This window comes from Pseudochaenichthys georgianus, chromosome 4, assembly GCF_902827115.2.
Source record: "Pseudochaenichthys georgianus chromosome 4, fPseGeo1.2, whole genome shotgun sequence".
NCBI lineage: Eukaryota > Metazoa > Chordata > Actinopteri > Perciformes > Channichthyidae > Pseudochaenichthys > Pseudochaenichthys georgianus.
In genome coordinates, this window is record NC_047506.1 from 9,303,040 (window position 1) to 9,323,069 (window position 20,030).

General features: G+C 42.1%; 2 protein-coding genes across 2 annotated transcripts; both read left to right on the plus strand.

The window, feature by feature from the left end:
* The first annotated feature begins 1,946 nt into the window (after positions 1–1,946).
* On the plus strand, positions 1,947–5,979 carry LOC117445960 (cytochrome P450 2J2-like). Its single transcript, XM_071202846.1, has 9 exons — positions 1,947–2,225; positions 2,383–2,545; positions 2,886–3,039; positions 3,117–3,273; positions 3,347–3,523; positions 3,788–3,929; positions 4,040–4,227; positions 4,322–4,463; positions 4,568–5,979. Exons 1-9 carry the CDS (start codon positions 2,043–2,045, stop codon positions 4,741–4,743), a joined length of 1,482 nt encoding a protein of 493 aa, XP_071058947.1. The 5' UTR covers positions 1,947–2,042; the 3' UTR covers positions 4,744–5,979.
* Positions 5,980–6,945: 966 nt separating this feature from the next.
* LOC117445405 (uncharacterized) lies at positions 6,946–19,622 on the plus strand. The gene is made up of 18 exons (XM_034081074.2): positions 6,946–7,447; positions 7,856–8,021; positions 8,116–8,268; positions 8,345–8,505; positions 8,684–8,860; positions 8,955–9,093; positions 9,175–9,362; positions 9,458–9,599; positions 9,698–9,870; positions 10,901–11,119; positions 11,427–11,592; positions 12,158–12,310; positions 16,222–16,382; positions 17,156–17,329; positions 17,414–17,555; positions 17,639–17,826; positions 18,733–18,874; positions 19,380–19,622. The coding sequence occupies exons 1-18, from the start codon at positions 7,292–7,294 to the stop codon at positions 19,553–19,555; spliced, it is 2,976 nt and encodes a 991-aa protein (XP_033936965.2). The 5' UTR covers positions 6,946–7,291; the 3' UTR covers positions 19,556–19,622.
* The last annotated feature ends 408 nt before the right edge of the window (positions 19,623–20,030 follow it).

Consider the following 20,030-nt stretch of genomic DNA (forward strand, 5'->3'; position numbering starts at 1 on the left):
GACTGTGAGACTGAGACTTTCTCAAGATTACATAATTTTTTCCATCTCTTACCTAAAACGCTTGACATGGAAAACCCAGATGTGAAGATAAAAGAGACCTCAAGCTTCTTCTTTGCTCATTTTAAGAACTGTCATATAAAAAAGATCAAAGGATTAAAGTCCTGGTTTCTGCTAGACAAATTATATTCAACACATCAAACAAGCAGGTAGATCAACAGCACTGACTCACTGCATGGTATTCACTCATGGAAGTGTTTTTCTCACCTGCAAAGCCTCTGAAACCACAGTGTGAACATGAACACAGCGGGCCGAATCAGAACACAAACTCAACCTCACTATTATTTATGTAAACAAGTTGCAGAAAAAATAAAATGTGGAGTACAAAGAAAGGAGGAAATACTTCTTTCTCAAACTGGAATGGGTATTATTGCATATTGATGACAGTAGATTACAATAACAACCTTAAAGGATGTACTCAAAAAGACAGCTGATTTAGGGAACCATGTGCAAAGTGCAAAACAAGCCAATATCTCTCTTCTTCTGTCTTATTTTGGCAATGTTTATGAGTATTTTGCACAGATGTGCACAATGCAACCGCTTTAAAACTGCACAGCTCTTCAACTTTTACATACTGTATATTCCACAGTAAAATGTGATATCGTAAATGTATTGTCTATATATATATATATTTAAGTGTTTTTGTGAATTTGTTTAAATGTTATAATCATTTTTATAATAATTCTCTCTCTCTCTCTCTCTCTCTCTCTCTCTTTTCCTTTGTTCCGCTGTCAATCTAGCTGCTGAACAGTCAGAAACAATTGTGATTATGCTGTGTTAGGAGTTGTTGGGAGGTGCAATGTTTACAGTGTAGTTTGTGCAATCGAGAAGGTTAAATAGGGGAAGTGTACTATGTGTAAATAGGTATGGACACAATAGGGATATGTGCAATTTGACGGACACTATGCATAGGTGCAATAGGGAAAGTGCAATATTGATTTGTGTATGAATACAGTAGGGAACGTGCAATATTTGATTATGTATGAATGCAATAGGGAAAGTGCAATTTGATTATGTAAAAGTGCTGTACCTGTATGTTTCTTGTTTGTTTCTTTGCCATGTGATATGTGATCTCTGTTCTGTATCTATGACTGTTTGACCTGAAGGTTTTATGTGTATTATCTCGATGCCCAAGACAAATTTCTCCTAAGGGAGACAATAAAGCTTTATCTTATCTTTATCTTATCTTAAATAATTCTGATTTGATACCTAATACAATTATGTGTAATCTGTTGAACTAAAATATGTAATGAGTCATATTAATGTTGTATTGTATTGCATTATAAAAAGCAACTTGCAGATTTGGTTTAGTTTTTAATTACATTTTGTAGTTCATAGTTTAATTATCGGTTTGACGGATTATAAGCAATGGGCACGGAAATCTAATTTTTGAAAACAAACAAAAAGCTAAATAAAGAAATTCTTTATCACGTGTGTCTCTTGGACCTTTGGGATTGTGTACTTGCAAAGATACATGAATACAAGTTACAGTGCAGTGTGAGATACACACATCTGAAATGTTTAGGTCTGCCTCTCAATCATTGCTAACTTTTTGTGCAGAAAGAGTTTTCTATCACCTCCCTTTCTTTCTACTTTCTTGTTTAACTTGTCCTTTAGTTATTTCAAGTGTTTCATGCTAATCTGACCCCATGCACCTTTTAGTTTTCGCTGAAACTATCCTCTTGTTTTTAAATGCACATAGTTAAGATTACCTTGTCTTTCTAGGACTTTTATGGTATCCTCCGCGAACCAGGGTCTTGAAACCAAAACAAATTCCTGTACCCCAAGCTACCTTTTAGTTTTCGCCCAAACTATTAAAAGTCCCCCTTTTGTCCACAACACAACACAATCCTCCTGTGTTACGTCACATTTCCGTGTTGGGATTTTTTCCCCTCTGCCTACAACCCGCAGCCAAATAACATGAGACGGACCATGCCTGCAGGAGCAAACCGACTTTACAGAGGGTCCATTTAAACATTTGCATCATGATTTTTCAATCCCTTTTTGAGTGTATGGACTTCACTAGTTGGCTGTTCATCAGTTTTATAGCGTTACTCCTGACAGATGTGATCAGAAACTGGAGACCAAACAGCTTTCCCCCTGGACCCTGGGCTGCGCCTTTTCTAGGAAATATCTTGATAGGATTTGACTTCAAAGCAATGGAGAAGGTAAGGTGAACAAATTAGAAGACAAAAGTTGATCTTTAATATCCTACAGGCGACGTGCCTTTCATAAATAAGCATTTGCAACACTATGGGCTGGAAATAACAATAAATAAACAATAAAAGCTTGCAACTAAACAAATGCATTTGTTTTTGAATGCAGCTCTCTCAGGAGTATGGTCCAGTGTTCAGCTTGAGGATAGGCAGCCAGAGGATGGTGTTTGTTTCCGGGTACAAGATGGTCAAAGAGGCTCTTGTTATCCAGCTGGACAGCTTTATTGATAGACCTATTTTTCCTCTTTTCCATGCTGTCTTTAAGGGGATTGGTGAGTATACCTGAGCGAGAGTGAGAAAGCCTGAATATTTAATAGCATGCACAATTATTGCAGTAGTGGTTTGCCTTCTCCAGGGCAGATCTTAATCTCTTTACGCAGTATCAAAATATTTAACCAAAAGTCATAGCCCAGTAAGCAAACTCACATGGGACAAAGTCTGTGGTGCAGAATAGACTCTCCCCTCTGTGCAACAACAACACGGCACAACACCAGATTAGGGAGTGAAAGAAAGCGTTTATTTTCAAGAAAGGTGCTCAGAAGTGATATCTAAAATCTGTAAAGGCAGTGAATTGCCTGTTTGCTTTGTTAATTTGCTACAACTGCCCCACAGGTATAGCTTTGAGCAATGGGTACTTGTGGAAAAAGCAAAGGAAGTTTGCCAACACTCACCTGCGTTACTTTGGAGAGGGCCAGAAGTCCCTGGAAAAATACATTGAGGTGGAAAACACCTACATCTGTGAAGCTTTCAAAGAGGAACAAGGCAAGTAGAGATTGCTATGTAGAGTGATTTTATATCCTAACATGATATATCATTACTTTAATTCAACATATTCCCAGGAAGGCCATTTAACCCCCATTACATCATAACGAATGGAGTGTGTAACATCATCTCCTCCGTGCTCTTCGGACATCGCTTTGAGTACAGCGATCAAAGCTTCCGCAGGATTCTGGACTTGGACAATGAGGCTATTAGGTTAGCTGGCTTACCTCAGACTCAGGTAATTTCTCATCTACTTTAACTAAACTGTGCTGTGGGCCTATAACTAATCTGAGAGTTTGTCCCATCAACAGCTGTATGATGCCTTCCCTGGTGTGCTGAAGTACCTGCCAGGACCTCACCAGACTGTGCTAAAGAACTACACGGAGATCTTGGCTTTCCTGAGATCAGAAGTAGTGAAGCACCAGGAAGAGTGGAACCCAGAGGACCCTCGTGATTTTATCGATGTTTACCTGGGAGAGATGGAGAAGGTAAGATATTTGCACATATTTAGTATAGTATGATACAGTATTACATAAACATGAATATAAAAAAGTATTCCACAATTTTTTCTGATATCAGACAGAAGACAAATCTGTTTTTTGGCAACAGCTGAAATTAAATTGGCCAGACTTCTTTCTGAGGTTTGATAGGACTGCACATCATCCTTACTTTAGAGCGTTCTTTAGTATTCAGATTTGAGTATTCACAAGCCGTGTAATAACATCAATGTAATGTTGTTGACACTTTTCCAGAAAAAGGAGGATCCCCAGGCTGGCTTCAACATTGAAACCCTGCTGGTTTGCACCCTGGACCTGATAGAGGCCGGTACAGAAACATCAGCCACCACTTTACGCTGGGCCCTGATGTACATGATGCACTACCCAGAGATACAGGGTTAGTATCTGTCTGAATTACATTGGCGTTTAGAGTATTCTCACAGAGATTACAGAGTTTTTAGTGCTGTTTAAGGTTATCATTTCTAAAGACTCTGCCTCCTTACTCAGAGAAAGTCCAGGCAGAGATAGACTCAGTGATCGGACAGTCTCGTCAGCCCACCATGGCCGACAAGCCCAACATGCCTTACACTGAAGCTGTCATCCATGAAGTTCAAAGGATGGCAAATATCGTTCCCCTTGGATTCCCAAAAATGGCCAGTAAAGACGCTACACTGGGAGGATACTCAATACCCAAAGTAAAGAACTATTTACCAGACTCGCCCATATATTATAGGTTGAATTTTGTCCATTATTTTTACACAACGTGACATTTCTTGCTTATTTATCCAGGGAACAACTATTACTACAATCCTTGCGTCTGTGCTGTTTGATAAGAATGAGTGGGAAACTCCGGATACCTTCAATCCGGAGCATTTCTTGGATTCGGAGGGGAAATTTCGCAGAAGAGACGCCTTCTTACCGTTTTCAGCATGTTTGCTTGATATTCCTCCACTAGCTTACAGACAAATTGCTACCAACATATTTCCTGCTATCAAGATTGGAGTTTAAAAGCTGTTGCCTATTGTTTCCCGACAGGTAAACGTGTGTGTTTAGGGGAGCACCTGGCCAGAATGGAGCTGTTCCTTATGTTCACAGTTCTCCTCCAGCACTTCACCATCTCCCCTGTGCCTGGAGAGATGCCCAGCTTGGACGGTGTGCTGGGTTTCACCAATTCCCCCCAGCAGTTCAGGATGCTTGCTGTGCCTCGCTGATTTGCTCCTATTCCACCTCAGGATCACAAAACAGTCTTAAGTCCAACAGATTGCTAATGTAACAGTGAAATGACACATGCTAGGTTTGCTAGTATTATTTTCACTTAGCATGAAGATCTTTTAACTAATTAACTAACAATCTACTGTTTCACAATACTTGCTTGATACAGTTTTGATTTGATTTCATTTCATTTCAAACCTTTATTTAACCAGATTGGTCCCATTGAGATCATAGATCTCTTTTTCAAGGGAGACCTGCAGCATATAGGTTCCACATGAAACATAAAACAATAAAGGACATTATACATTATATTTACAGGATACATAGTTATAGACATTTACAAGTGCCCATTGTATCAGCAAGTATTTCATTTAGCCTAGCTTTAAAAACATGCAGAGGAATGAGATTGCTCAGTTTCAATTCTTGCTGAAGACTGTTCCAAGCAAGTGGAGCTGCGCACATAAAAGCTGTCTTACCTGAGACAGTCCTTGCTCTTGGCACATCTAACAAGACCACATCATGTGACCTCAGACAATAGCTGCTTGCAACTCTCTGTGTTATCAGAGAGCAGATATAATACGGGAGTTTACCCAACAAAGCTTTATAGATAAACGTGTACCAGTGACTGAGCCTCCGTACAGAGAGAGATGGTAAACCTGCCTTGGTATACAGTGATGTGTAAGCGCTTTACAATTTGTGACAAATCTCAGAGCACTGTGATACGCAGCATCCAATTTGCTCAGGTAATTGGCAGGTGCATTCATATACAACAAATCCCCATAGTCCAGCACAGGTAAAAAGGTCACAGTGACTAGCCTTTTCCTGGCCTCAAGCGAGAAACAGGACTTTTTATCACTACACTGACAAGCTTTTTATCTACTTGAACTTTATCTACTTGAACTTATGATGACCTGTCTATTAAGTGTTGCATGACGTTATGCAACACAATATTGCAAATATTTTCCTTTACAGCAACAGGAGATCAGATGTATTATATTTTACTATATCCATTAGCTGGTTAAGTATTAGTTAAGCATGATTTTTTGACAAAAATAAATCATAGAACCTATACACAAAACTTTAAACCTCACTCACATGCAAACTTGAGTAAAATAACATTTCTAAATAAATGCATATACATTACATTCTTTTAATTTGGTATACATACACTTGTGAAATTATACTTAAAAATCTGTAAAATGTTTTATTCTGTTCAATAAAGGATTTTAGTTGTACCCAAGAGTTTGCCTTTTACATAGTTTTAAAACATTAAGAGAAGTCAGGATTTTGTTGGAAATGGTTGTGTGGGGTCAGTTTAAATAACTTGACCCTAAGCCGGTTTGTTATATAATAACAAATAAATATTGTAAGAAGTGTAACGTATCTCCTTATATATATAACTATGCCAACATCTGACATAATGTTTAGGTACAAAAACCTTTATACAAACTTTGTGAATGATTGATGGGTACCATTACCATTACAAAACCGGTGTTTCATAAGAAAAAGGGAATGTCATAGCTGGGACTGTTCTCCTGCTGCTGACCTAGATCTCTTCAACATGTGGCTCTATCATTTTTGGTTGGGTTTTGACCTCAAGGGGGTTTTCCTGTTTACTTGTATTTTGTCATCATCATTATAGGAGAGTTCGTCAAACACAGGAATCCTCCAAATTATTCTCCAGGACCATTGGCTCTTCTAATTGTAGGGAGTTTTTATTTGTGTCAAATTATTATTATTATTGTTATTATTATTATTGTTACAGCCATCGCAATCTTGATTTTTGGAACTAGAATTAACACGAGGGTGGAGCTGGGTACAACCAAACCCTAAACAAGACATTTTAGCGTTCCAAAAGCGTTACCATCCATTTTTATAAACTAAAAACACACTGTTGATGGTTAAATGTGCAGCAATAAAATGCCTAATGAGGCATCACAATAGCAATTTTAAGCAAACCAAAATATTACATTGACACTTTGCTAATAGAAGATAAACTACGTTTAATATGTTGACTAAGCGAATTAATGTATAAAACCCAAAACAGACACTTTTCTAAACTGGGTTACTCCCCTAGTGACCTGGTTCTGAACTGTCTGCACCTGTTCCTGCTGGTAGTTACTCATTTACATGCAATTGCCCTATGAATTAGTTAGATGCCTTTTACCCACTGCACTTTATCATGTGGCTTCACTTTATTTAAACCATGACCATCCAATATCAGTATAAGGTCAATGAAAGACAGTGGAAGATTTGAAAGGTGTGTTATCTGATTGCTTAGCAGATATGTTTATTATGGCGTGCTAACACTTTCATAATGTGAGATTAGGTGCAATCATTTATACTATGACAAATATCTTGTTTACCGAGTAAAGTAGGTGTGTCTGTTGCCTGTATGGTCCACTATCTCGATGAACTTTGAGCACAGCCTGAATTACCGAATAGTTTTATCCAGTTTTGATGGTAGTTTTTAGTGCAGGGGAGTGCAGTTTGGCTTCTTGCAAGGCTTGGACCTTTCTCATGCTGTTGGTTTAACTCTCCTTAAGGATGTGGCTTTATAACGTTTTGTCGGCTTTGGACTTCAAGGGGCTGTTCCTGTTTCTTTTCATTTTTATCATAATAGCCGATTTCCTAAAACACAGGAATCCTCCAAATTATCCTCCAGGACCAATGGCTCTTCCAATTGTGGGGAGTTTCTTCAGTGTGGACAGTAAACATCCATACATGTATTTCACCAAGGTAAAGTTGAGAGATCTATTATATGGTTTAGTCTGATGTAGCCTATTTATTATGAATTTACAATAGGGTTAAGATCTTTCACATCGGGGTTTGTGGGCACTGTCAATGCAGTAGAAGAAGTTGAAAGCCATTTTAATCATCTTGGTTAGTCCACTTGAAGGTTGTTTATTTGCGCTCGACAGGTGATGTGAAACTAATGGCTGATACTGACATATGGTGTTCAAATTGTAGACATGGATGAAAAAGTATTGTCTTCGTACACCTGGTAGCCATTTTTTCCCCTGATGCATAGGTTTAGGGTATGAACAACTTAAAGGTGAATGTATGTGGTAGTGTTTTTGGGATCATCAATGTTCACTTCTTGATTTACAGCTGGCTGATGTTTATGGGAGTGTGTTCAGCGTCCGCCTCGGCAGTAACACTATGGTGTTTGTGTCTGGGTACAAGATGGTGAAGGAAGCCTTAGTGTCCCAAGCCGACAACTTTGTGGATCGGCCTCACAATGAAATTATGAACAGGTTTTACTCCGGAAACAAAAGTGCATAATTCTCTTTCTTTTTCTTATCTCATAGTCTTCAGGAATAACCTCCCTTCGGCCTTTAACTCAAATCTCTGCTTATGCTCGCATCTAGGCGGTCTGTTTGTAAGCAATGGTGAAACATGGAAGAGACAGCGACGATTTGCCTTGTCTACCCTACGTACCTTTGGTGTGGGAAAAAACACCATGGAGCAGAGTATCTGTGAGGAGATCCGACACCTGCAGGAGGAGATAGAGAAGGAGAAAGGTGTACACAAAGAGTACAGATTCAGCTCATTATTCGGAGTATAGCGTTGTCTAAACAGTGGACTCCTCTCCTACAGGTCAACCTTTCAGCCCAGCAGGTCTCTTCAACAACGCTGTGTCCAACATCATTTGCCAGCTGGTGATGGGTAAACGCTTTGACTACAGCGACCACAACTTCCAGATTATGCTGAATTATTTGTCTGAAATTCTAATGCTGGAGGGCTCTGTATGGGGTACGGTAAGTCAGCCATTTTAATGTCGTTTAATCATTGTCAGATCATTTCTTTTTTTTAAGGATTCTTGAAGTCAATCCTTGTTAACCGTCTGAGCAGCCCATGTCTGTGCCCAAATATGATCACATAAGGGTAAATATTATGTGGATGTATCTAATTTACAATTTGTTTCTATTACTGTAGCTGTATGACTCGTTCCCCACATTGATGAAGCACTTGCCAGGTCCTCACAACAAAATGTTCAGTCATTTTGACGCCATCCGAGACTTCCTCAGTCTGGAGGTAAAGAACCACAAGAAGGACCTGGACCACAGTGACCCCCGGGACTATATTGACACTTTCCTTATTGAAATGGAAAAAGTAAGTTAACGACTGCACTTTAAAACACTTTGGAGCCCTTCATGTATATATTAGCATCCACTCACTACAGTATCTTCTTTGCATCTCCGAATAGAACAAGGATTCAGATCTTGGCTTCACAGAGACTAATCTGACTTTGTGCTCTCTGGATCTGTTCCTGGCTGGAACAGAGACCACCTCCACCACGTTACAGTGGGCTTTGGTTTATCTCATCAAATACCCTGATATCCAGGGTAGGTGACATGCTAGCACCAGACTGAGCTAACTGTAAACACAGCAAGAAAACATAACTTGACATTTCTTTTTACTTATAGAGAAAGTGAAGGCAGAGATAGACAGAGTGATCGGACACAACAGACAGCCCAGTATGGCAGACAGACCCAACCTGCCCTACACTGAAGCCGTCATCCACGAGATCATGAGGATGGGAAACATTGTTCCTTTAAATGGACTCAGAATGGCTGCCAAGGATACAACACTGGCCGATTACTTCATACCCAAGGTTTGTGTAGCCCACAATAATATTTAGTCTGAAAATGATTGTATCTAAAATGTGGGTGTTGTTGTCAATGGTTGGTTATGAATCTTGTTTTTTAGGGTACGACCTTGATGCCAATCCTGACCTCTGTGCTGTTCGACAAGACTGAATGGGAAACCCCAGACACCTTCAACCCTGGACACTTCCTGGATGCTGAGGGAAAGTTTGTGAAGAGAGAAGCTCTCATGGCTTTCTCTGCAGGTAATCAACATTCACCTGAATCATAAAATGAACTAGAACACAAGTTTTATTCTTAGATCTTACACTTTCATGTGAGTATGCGTTTGTGCACTCTTCAGGGAAACGTGTATGTCTCGGAGAAGGCCTCGCCAAGATGGAGCTGTTCCTGTTTTTCGTTGGTTTACTGCAGAAGTTCTCTTTCTCCGTTCCTGATGGAGTAGAGTTGAGTACAGAAGGAGTAACTGGAATAACTCGAGTACCACATCCCTTCAAGGTTTATGCCAAAGCACGCTAAATTATACAACATCTCACTGAATGAGGGTCTAAGGATAGAGGGTGTCGTTTTTCTCATACTGATATTCTGAACAATCTGTGCTGTTGTATTTGCTGTAAAGTGTCTCTACTGTAGGCTATTTTTATTATATGTACAGCACTTTGGCTCGACCAAAAATCGTTTATAAATGTGCTATATAAATAAAACTTGATTTGATTTGAATAATTTTTCATCCGACAAAAGTGTTCTCTGCCTATACATTTCCTTCCTTGTGATAAAATAGTTGTCATAATATATTGTTGTATTAATGGCATTCTTTATAGGACAGTATTGTCCTTGTTATTAATGAAAATATTTATAAAGATTTTCTCAAAATACAATCTTCTATTACATTCAAGCTGTATTGTCTATGTCTTCTTTATCATCATCAGTTATGTAATGTATTAGCCATTATTTAAGAACTGCAATCATTAACAAAACCTTTGGAAACATGTGTTAATGATTAATAAAGGATTTGATGATATGTGTCACAAACCTGGTTTAATAATTTTGTCAACATAACATACAGTCATGGTGACTTATTAACAAGCCATTGGAGGTGTAAAGGACAAACAGAGCAAGATTATAGTTACTTTTTACTTTGGTCAAATGAAAAAAGGGGCAAACTTGACCAGACAGGGAACAGACGAAGAATCATCAAACCAAATAACAAATACTTCAGGAAAAAAGAAAGCTGAGAAACAATTGCTGGAAAGCTAGGGCAGATTCCAAGAACAAGACTGCTTTACCAGGCATGTCTGATGTCTATTGTGCTAGATTTTTTTAATTATCTATATAATGTAAATTTTTGGGGGGTTAAAAGTTTGGGTCTTACAAAATTAGGTATATTGCAAACTAACAACAAACGTACTCAGTATTTGTTAAATGAACAGGCATCCCCTCTCTGTGTCGCACCAATAGGTCATTACATCTACATAAGCTGTGAGTCAGCAGCAGAGTACCAGCCCATCTCTAACTAGAATTTGATGATGGAGCAAGTCATCCTCAGTCCCTTGCTATTCTCCTTCGCTTAACAATGTGTCTGCGTGATTTGTTTCTGTGTCTCGATCTGACGGAAATGCTGCTTTTTGTTTTTGCGATTCTCCTCGTTGTCTATTTTCTGGACAAAAAAGATCCACCTAACTTTCCACCAGGACCACCATCACTGCCTCTTCTAGGAAACATATTCAACATTGAGTCTAAACAGCCTCACATTTACTTAACCAAGGTAAGATGACAGAAACACATTTCGTATTATGCTGTAGTGTTTTTGCGATAACCTGAGCATAACTGAAAGCTGGAAGGTAGATGTTCTCTGTTATTTACTACACTACTTTTGCACGCAGTAGAGTCACATCCTTTAACAAGGGATATTTAAAAAATGACATGGGACTGAAACAGATCATGAAAACGTTTATGGTAGAAAATAATGCAAAAACCTGCTGATAGTCAGAAATGATTGTCCTGAAAAATGCATCTCATCAGAGTCACATGCCAGACAACAGGCCACTTATTCTCCGCCCCTGCATCCACAGCTAGCTGATGTGTTTGGGAATGTGTTCTGCATACGTCTGGGAAGACACAAAACAGTGTTTGTGTGCGGGTGGAAGATGGTGAAGGAAGCCATAGTCACACAAGCTGACAACTTTGTGGACCGGCCTTACAGCCCGATGGTGACCAGAATTTATTCAGGAAACTCAGGTGAATCACACAAACATACAGCACATTGGGCCCTCACCATAGTTGTAAGATATATGGTCATCACCTTGTTGAATTTTTGCTGAAATAGATATTGGCTGTTCTGTTTGCATGTTTGTTTACATAGGTATGTCACCAATTTAGCTATGATTCAAGAATAAATTGCTATTTTTACCCTAACATTATAAGACTTGGGGGAAGCCGTATTTACAGCTCTTGGAAAGGATGTATTTGCATTTTCATTATTTTTTATTATCATTATAATAGATGCATAACGTGGATTTAAAATAAAAATGATTGTTTGTCCTCTTTTTATATATTCAGTGCAAAACTATTGTCTTATTTTTATATGCTTATACTTTGCTTTTCATTGCAATGATAGCATATTGTCATTGTGTATCCACTTCGTTAAGTTGTAGTGTAAAACCTTGGTTATGCATTGTGAAAACTTAATAAAAAGTGTTTCGATCAGAATAAAATGTATTGTGACAGTCCTAAAGCACATCACTATTTAAGGAGTCAACCTGTGCCTGCCTCTGTACTGATGTGTGGTTTCTCTCTGTCTCAGCGGGTCTTTTCTTCAGTAATGGGAGAGTGTGGAGGAGACAGCGGCGTTTTGCCATGGCCATGCTACGTACCTTTGGTCTGGCCAAGAGCTCCATGGAGCAGAGCATCTGTGAGGAGAGTCATCATCTGCAGGAGGCCATGCAGAAGGAGAAAGGTTGGGAAAATCAACTCATTTTTAACAGAATGAGAAGCAGTGGCGGTTCTAGACCAATTTGACTGGGGGGGCCACTGGGGGGCCAGTTATTTTCTGAGGGGGGCACAATAAATGCAGGACGAAAAAGATATATCTTATAGTTATTACTGTTAGCTTCAGCTTAAGTTATAGTACCATTTTTGCACTAACACCATATCATATTTATATAAAAATAAAGGCAATGAACAGTTACATCTCTACTTTACATCTACAATTACACGGATACAATAGTTTAACTCACCTTCAATTATCGTGGTAGTCTCTCGAAACGTAGGTTTCAATCTTTCTTGGATGCAACAGCCTCTGATGATCCGAGATGAAAAGTGTTTGTTTTTCGCACGCTTCAGCCGGACAGTGAAAGTGAGTGCACCGCTCTAATGGGTCCTGAGTGCACTGTCACGATTCTATCACGATTCTCATGTTATGTCACGTTTGTAGTTTTGTCTGTGTTGGTGTTTTTCTTGTCTTTGGGTTTTATTGTGTAAAGTGTTCACCCCCGTTTCCTGCCTGTCTGCTTTCTGTCTGTTTCCCTCCCTGATTACCCGATTGTGTTCACCTGTTGTCCTTGTGTTTCTCCTCCCCTGCCCATCTGTGTCTTGTTCTGTGATTACCCTTCTGTGTATTTAGTCTAGTCTTCCCCTGTGTTCCATGTCGGTTCATTGTTTCCCCTCCATGTCATTCCACGGTCTGTGTTCCTTGTGCTGCTCGTTGGTGTTGGATATTTTGGATTCTGCCTTGTTTTGCCACAGCTTTAATTTATTTAATAAAGCTCGCTTTTCGTTATTCTGCATTTGAGTCCTACCTGCTTCACCCATTCGTAACAGAATGAACCGACCAAATTTGGACTCAGCAGATTTAAATGTTTTGGCCCCACAGGCGGAATGTCTTGGGTATTCTCTGGAGTACATTTTTTACACCTGGAAGAACGCCTCATCTAGACGGGGTAAAGAGGCTGCTTTGAAGGAGGCACGCCGGGAGGTTGCTCGCAAGCCCTGGCTCAGGAGCTTGTTGCCGGAGTGGCTACAAACCTTTTCAAGTAGCCCTGAGGAATTGGCACAAGCTTCTAACCCTTTCCTGGGATCCAACTACTGTCCTGTTGAAGGTCCACAGAGTCTCCAAAAGGCCTCTAGGAGATGCAGGGCCAGGATTCCAGCCCGTGTTCCAACAGCCATGATCCCGGCTTCAGTTCCGGTTTCCACAGCCATGGATCCATGCACCAGTACCGGCCCACAGAGCTATGTTTCCTTGCTCGATTACCTGGCCCACACAGCCATGGTCCAGGCCTCTGTTCCGGTTCCAGCGGCTCCAGTTCCAACCTCAGACCTTTTCTCAGGAACCCGTCTGGCGTTTGGAGGTCCACGGAGCCTCCAAAAGGTCTCTGGAAGATGCAAGGCCAGGATTCCAGCCCGTACTCCAGCGGCTCCAGTGCCGGTCCCAGCAGCCATGGTTCCGGCCCCAGCAGCCATGGTTCCGGCCCCAGTCCTGGTCCCAGCTGCCATAGTCCCTTCTCTAGTCCCTTCTCTAGTCCCTACTCAATTCCTTTCTCAAGTCCTTTCTCAAGTCCCTCCTCTAGTCACTTCCCTAGTCCCTTCTCCAGTCCCCCTTTTAGTCACCTCTCTAGTCCCTCCTCTAGTCCCTTCCCAAGTTCCTTCTCTAGTCCCTTCCCTAGTCCCATCTCTAGTCCCTCCTCTAGTCACTTCTCCAGTCCCCTCTCGAGTTCCCTCTCGAGGTCCCTCCTTTAGTCCCTGCTCTGGTCCCTCCTTTAGTCCCTCCTCTAGTCCCTCCTTTAGTCCCTCCTCTAGTCCCCTCTCTAGTCCCTCCTCGAGTCCCCTCTCTAGTTCCCCTCTCAAGTCCCCTCTCGAGTTCCCTCCTCTAGTCCCTCCTCTTGTTCCTCCTCTAGTCTCTCCTCTAGTCCCCTCTGGAGTTCCGTCTCTAGTTCCCCTCTCGAGTCACGTCTCAAGTCCCTACCCAATGTCCTGGTCCGTTGGAGGTTCCGCTGGGGGTACTGCCAACTCCATGTCCTGTCCCGTTGGAGGCCCCGTCGACTACTCCTCTGCCGGGGGTCCTACCAATCGTATCTCTGTCCCGTTGGAGGTCCCGCCGTCTACTGTCCTGCCGGGGGTCCTGCCAGCTTCTTGTCCAGTCTCGTTGGAGGTCCCGCCGTCTACTCTCCTGCCGGGGGTCCTGCCAATCCTATGTCCCGTGCCGTTGGAGGCCCCGCCGACTACTCTCCTGCCGGGGGTCCTGCCAACCCTTTGTCCCGTCCCGTTGGAGGTCCCGCCATCTGCTCTCCTGCCGGGGGTCCTGCCAGCTCCTTGTCCCATCTCGTTGGAGGTCCCACCGACTGCTCTCCTGCCGGGGGTCCTGCCAACCCTTTGTCCTGTGCCGTTGGAGGCCCCGCCGACTGCTCTTCTGCCGGGGGTCCTACCAGCTCCTTGTCCTGTCCCGTTGGAGGTCCCGCCGACTACTCTCCTGCCGGGGGTCCTGCCAACTACTCTTCTGCCGGGGGTCCTGCCAACCCTATGTCCTGTGCCGTTGGAGGTCCCGCCGACTGCTCTCCTGCCGGGGGTCCTGCCAATCCTATGTCCTGTTCCTCTGGGGGTCCCGCCGACAACTCTTCTGCCGGGGGTCCTGCCAACCCCTTGTCCTGTTCCGTTGGAGGCCCCACCATCACCTGTCTCACCGGGGGTCCTGCCAACTACTGGTCCTCTTCCGTGGGGGATCCTGCCGAAGCCTGTCCCACTGGCTCCGGTTCCTGTTCGGCCAACACCGGGTCCTTCCCGGCCTCCGGAGCTGTCCGGTCTTCGTCCTCGAGCCCGGCCCCTTGACTCTTCCTGCCGCTGCTTTTGCCCTCATGCACAGCCCCCTGAGTTTGCCCGCTGTGGCCTTCGCCCCTTTTTGAACTTTGCCTTGCCCCCAGGCCGTCCACCCGAGACCCCCTCCTTGGTCTCTGCCTTGCCCCCGGGCCTTCCGCCCGAGACCCCGTCCTTGGTCTCTGCCTTGCCCCTGGGCCTTCCGCCCGAGACCCCCTCCTTGGTCTCTGCCTTTCCCCCGGGCCGTCCGCCCTCCACCCGTCCTCCAGACCCCCTCCACCCACCCTTTCTTGGCCCTAGTTATGTGTCCTCCCTCCGGTCCCCCTCCACCCACCCTGCTGGACCTTTTTTTTTTTTTTTTTGGGACGTCTGGGATCCGTCCCTTGAGGGGGGGGTTCTGTCACGATTCTATCACGATTCTCATGTTATGTCACGTTTGTAGTTTTGTCTGTGTTGGTGTTTTTCTTGTCTTTGGGTTTTATTGTGTAAAGTGTTCACCCCCGTTTCCTGCCTGTCTGCTTTCTGTCTGTTTCCCTCCCTGATTACCCGATTGTGTTCACCTGTTGTCCTTGTGTTTCTCCTCCCCTGCCCAGCTGTGTCTTGTTCTGTGATTACCCTTCTGTGTATTTAGTCTAGTCTTCCCCTGTGTTCCATGTCGGTTCATTGTTTCCCCTCCATGTCATTCCACGGTCTGTGTTCCTTGTGCTGCTCGTTGGTGTTGGATATTTTGGATTCTGCCTTGTTTTGCCACAGCTTTAATTTATTTAATAAAGCTCGCTTTTCGTTATTCTGCATTTGAGTCCTACCTGCTTCACCCATTCGTAACATGCACCGCTCTAATGGGTCCGACTAGAATGACGAATAACGTTAGTTCCGCCTATTCCGTCATTCAATAAATCGTGTAATAAATCATACATTTTTCTTTTTTTCACTTTTCATTTTTAGGGGGGCCACAGGGTGGTCAGAGGTCAGTGTTAGGGGGGAACTGGCCCCCCTGGCCCCCCCTAGAACCGCCCCTGATGAGAAGAAAAATAAAGATATTGACTTTGTCCTGCTCAGGTGAGCCATTCGACCCGGTGCCCCTCTTAAACAACGCTGTGGCCAACATCATCTGCCAGATAGTGTTTGGGAGATGGTATGAATACGGCGACCACAACTTCCAGAGCATGCTGAAGAGTCTGACTGAGATGGCCTATTTGGAGGGATCCATATGGGCTCTAGTAAGATGCAAACCAGCTCAGACACATTTTACAACCTCACACAGCTTTTCATAACATGCATCAGAACCAGTGTGTCGGGGAAACACAAGAAAATACACTTTATTTATTATTTTATGTAATTACTTGTCGGGATAATTTTAGATGCCTTTTTCATTTCTTGTGCCAATCCCAATCTGATACTGTTTTGATAATAAATGTGTACGGATGCACTTTGCAATTGTTAGCCATCAAAAACATCATAACCTAATATTTTCCTATAGAAATAAATAAATATCCCACATCAGGAATCAGTAGTGCTACTTCTGCTTCTTTTCATTAGAACTGTTTCACACACACTTTGAGCAACATTTTAAAGCATTTGAAGCATTCAAAATGACGTTTAAAATGCAATTTTTATAAAAAAATGTAATCTGATTATTTAGAATAACAAAATTATTATAATCCCAGTGTAAAATACAGGATTTAACACTCAATATGAACATATCATTTAGTTTATAAAAATAGACTGAAAATATCTTTTTTTTTTGTCCTTCCCGATATCGGATTTAGTGATAATTGCCAGTATTGAACTGGTAATGATACTAAAATCAGCACATTACTCATTTTTTATATACATTTTTATATTTGTTGACAAAGTAATCAGTAATGTATTTAAAACAATTAAAATGTGTCATTCTGGTAATTGAATGTCTGTCAGAAAATATTATGATCATAGCTTTGGTCTTTGCTTGTATATAAACAACCACTGAATATTCTCGTCTCCTCTCCGACAGCTTTATGATGCGTTCCCAGCTCTGATGAAACTCCTGCCGGGGCCTCACTGTGGCATCTTCAGCAGCTCCAGGTCTTTGGAGGCATCTATCAGAGGAGAGATAGAGAGGCACAAGTTGGACCTGGACCCCAGCAACCCACGAGATTACATCGACAGCTTCCTCATAGAAGAGAAAGTATGGTGTTTGTAGTGTTGTCGATCAACCAACGTGAACAGCATGACAAAATAAAAACTAACTGACCATATGTTTGTTCCTCAGCACAACAGAAACAGTGAACTGCGCTTTGACGATGACAATCTGGTTCTGTGTTGTCTGGATCTGTTCCTGGCTGGTAGTGAGACCACTTCAAAGACCCTGCAGTGGGGCCTCATCTACCTCATCAACAACGCTCAAATCCAGGGTGGGTGTTCACATCAGCAGCAAAACAAGTATAAAAGTAACCAGAGAAGATCAAGTTTAAAACCTTTTTATTTGACCCCCTAGATAAAGTCCATGCCGAGATAGACAGAGAGATCGGACAGAGCCGACAGCCCAGTATGGCAGACAGACCCAACCTGCCCTACACTGACGCCGTCATCCACGAGATCCAGAGGATGGGAAACATTGTTCCTTTAAATGGACTCAGAATGGCTGCCAAGGATACAACACTGGGTGATTTCGTCATACCCAAGGCGCGTTTCCTTATAGCGTGCAGCAACTTAGGAGTCACAACAGAAGGCTTTGTTTATTTTGTGTTTAATAGAAAAACAATACTGTTGAATCTACTTGGAGATGTATGCTTCAAGAATAAGCAAAGGGCAAAATTGCCAGAATATATCAATTATATATCTTACAAATACTGCAGTACTTAGGAGGATTCAACCAAGCTGGGGAAAATATACTGTATACTCTATATTGGGTGGGTGCTTTCCTAAAATTGATATATAAAATAAAATAAATAACTAGATGGGTGTTCCAGGCACGTCCAGCTGGGAAGAGACCAAGGGGTAGACCTAGGACCAGGTGGAGGGATTATATCTCTTCGCTGGCCTGGGAGCGCCTTGGGATCCCCCAGTCAGAGCTGGTTGATGTCGCCAGGGAAAAGAAAGTTTGGGGCTCTCTGCTGGAACTGCTACCCCCGCGACCCGACCACGGATAAGCGGGAGAAGATGGATGGATGGATGGATGGAACTAGATGGGCACTTGGACTGTATAGAAATCCGCAATTGCCAAATACTCTTACAATGATGATGAAAGGGAAAAATGACCTATTTATCCACATTTTGATTCAAATATGCTCCGAAATTAAACAGGTTCTTCCCTGGCCCCTGCCACACACATTTGTACCAAGCTCCATAAGACCGGGCAGGCAAACCAAACAAAAAAACTTCCATGGAAATAATAAAAAAAAGAAAATGATTGAAATATCTGATATGAAGAAAAGCTAGTAAATCTTTACAGGTTTAAACTTGTTGACCCATTACCCTTCTTCATCTGCTAACAAGGTGTGTCTGTATCATTTGATTGTTTATTCTTATCCTTCTGTATAAACAATATTGAATTGATTGCTGTGTGTGTGCACGTGCATGTGTGTGTAGGGAACCTCAGTGATGCCTAACCTGACCTCCGTGCTGTTTGACAAGACTGAATGGGAAACCCCCGACACCTTCAATCCTGAACACTTCCTGGATGCTGAGGGGAAGTTTGTGAGGAGGGATGCATTTTTACCTTTTTCTGCAGGTACATTTCACATTTCAGTGATAAACAATGAATTAACGGACTTTTGCACATTTGAACCACAATGACACGCAAATTCGTGAAGCGTTCCTCATTTTTCAGCTTTTATGTGCGCAGCTCCACTGGCTTGGAACAGTCTTCAGCAAGAATTGAAACTGAGCAATCTCATTCCTCTGCATGTTTTTAAAGCTAGGCTAAATGAAATGCTCGTTGATACTATGGGCACTTGTAAATGTCTATAACTATGTAAATGTATCCTGTAAATATAATGTATGATGTCCTTTATGGTTTTATGTTTCATGTGGAACCTATATGCTGCAGGTCTCCCTTGAAAAAGAGATCTATGATCTCAAGGGACCAATCTGATTAAATAAAGGTTTGAAATGAAATTAAGAAAGGAACTTGTTTAGGGTGCAGGAAATGTAAGCGTGTAGTTGGAGTATAATTGGAAATATCATAGATGCACTTGCCTTCATTGTCTTACTTTTATGCTTGTTTGTTTCTCCAGGAAAGCGTGCATGTCTGGGTGAAGGTCTGGCGAGGACGGAGCTGTTCCTGTTTTTTGTCAGTTTGCTCCAGACATTTTGTTTTTCAACGCTGGACGGAGTTCAGTTGAGTACTGAAGGAATCATAGGAGCCACACGCACGCCGTACCCCTTTAAGATCTATGCCACAGCCCGCTGAATCCTGCAAACGGTGCTCTACTATAGAGCAAAGCACACATACATACATTTTAACATATGCAACACAAATGCTGCATCTTTGGCTAGTTTTCCTGTCAACACAAAAACACATTACCAGCAGAGACAGCATTCAACGGTCCCGCTACAACATGTGTCTGAAATACGAGAGCTGATGGTGGCACAAGGTTAACTTTAGCATGGTTTGTTTTGCCCATTATCACGAGTGAATTGTGATACATTTACATTTGTCCAATATCGAGGGTTATGTACCCAGCATACAGCACCAACACTCTCCAATATATGCTTATTATTACTCACTTTATATGATTTCAGGTGGACTATTGCAACTATAAAAAATAAATGTTGCTACAGAAATGCCAGATCTTGCTTTCATCAGGGTTGTTATTAGATTTCAATGATTGGATCTATCCTGATGAGTTGAGTAAAGTACTCATCTATCCTGATGAGGTTCATTT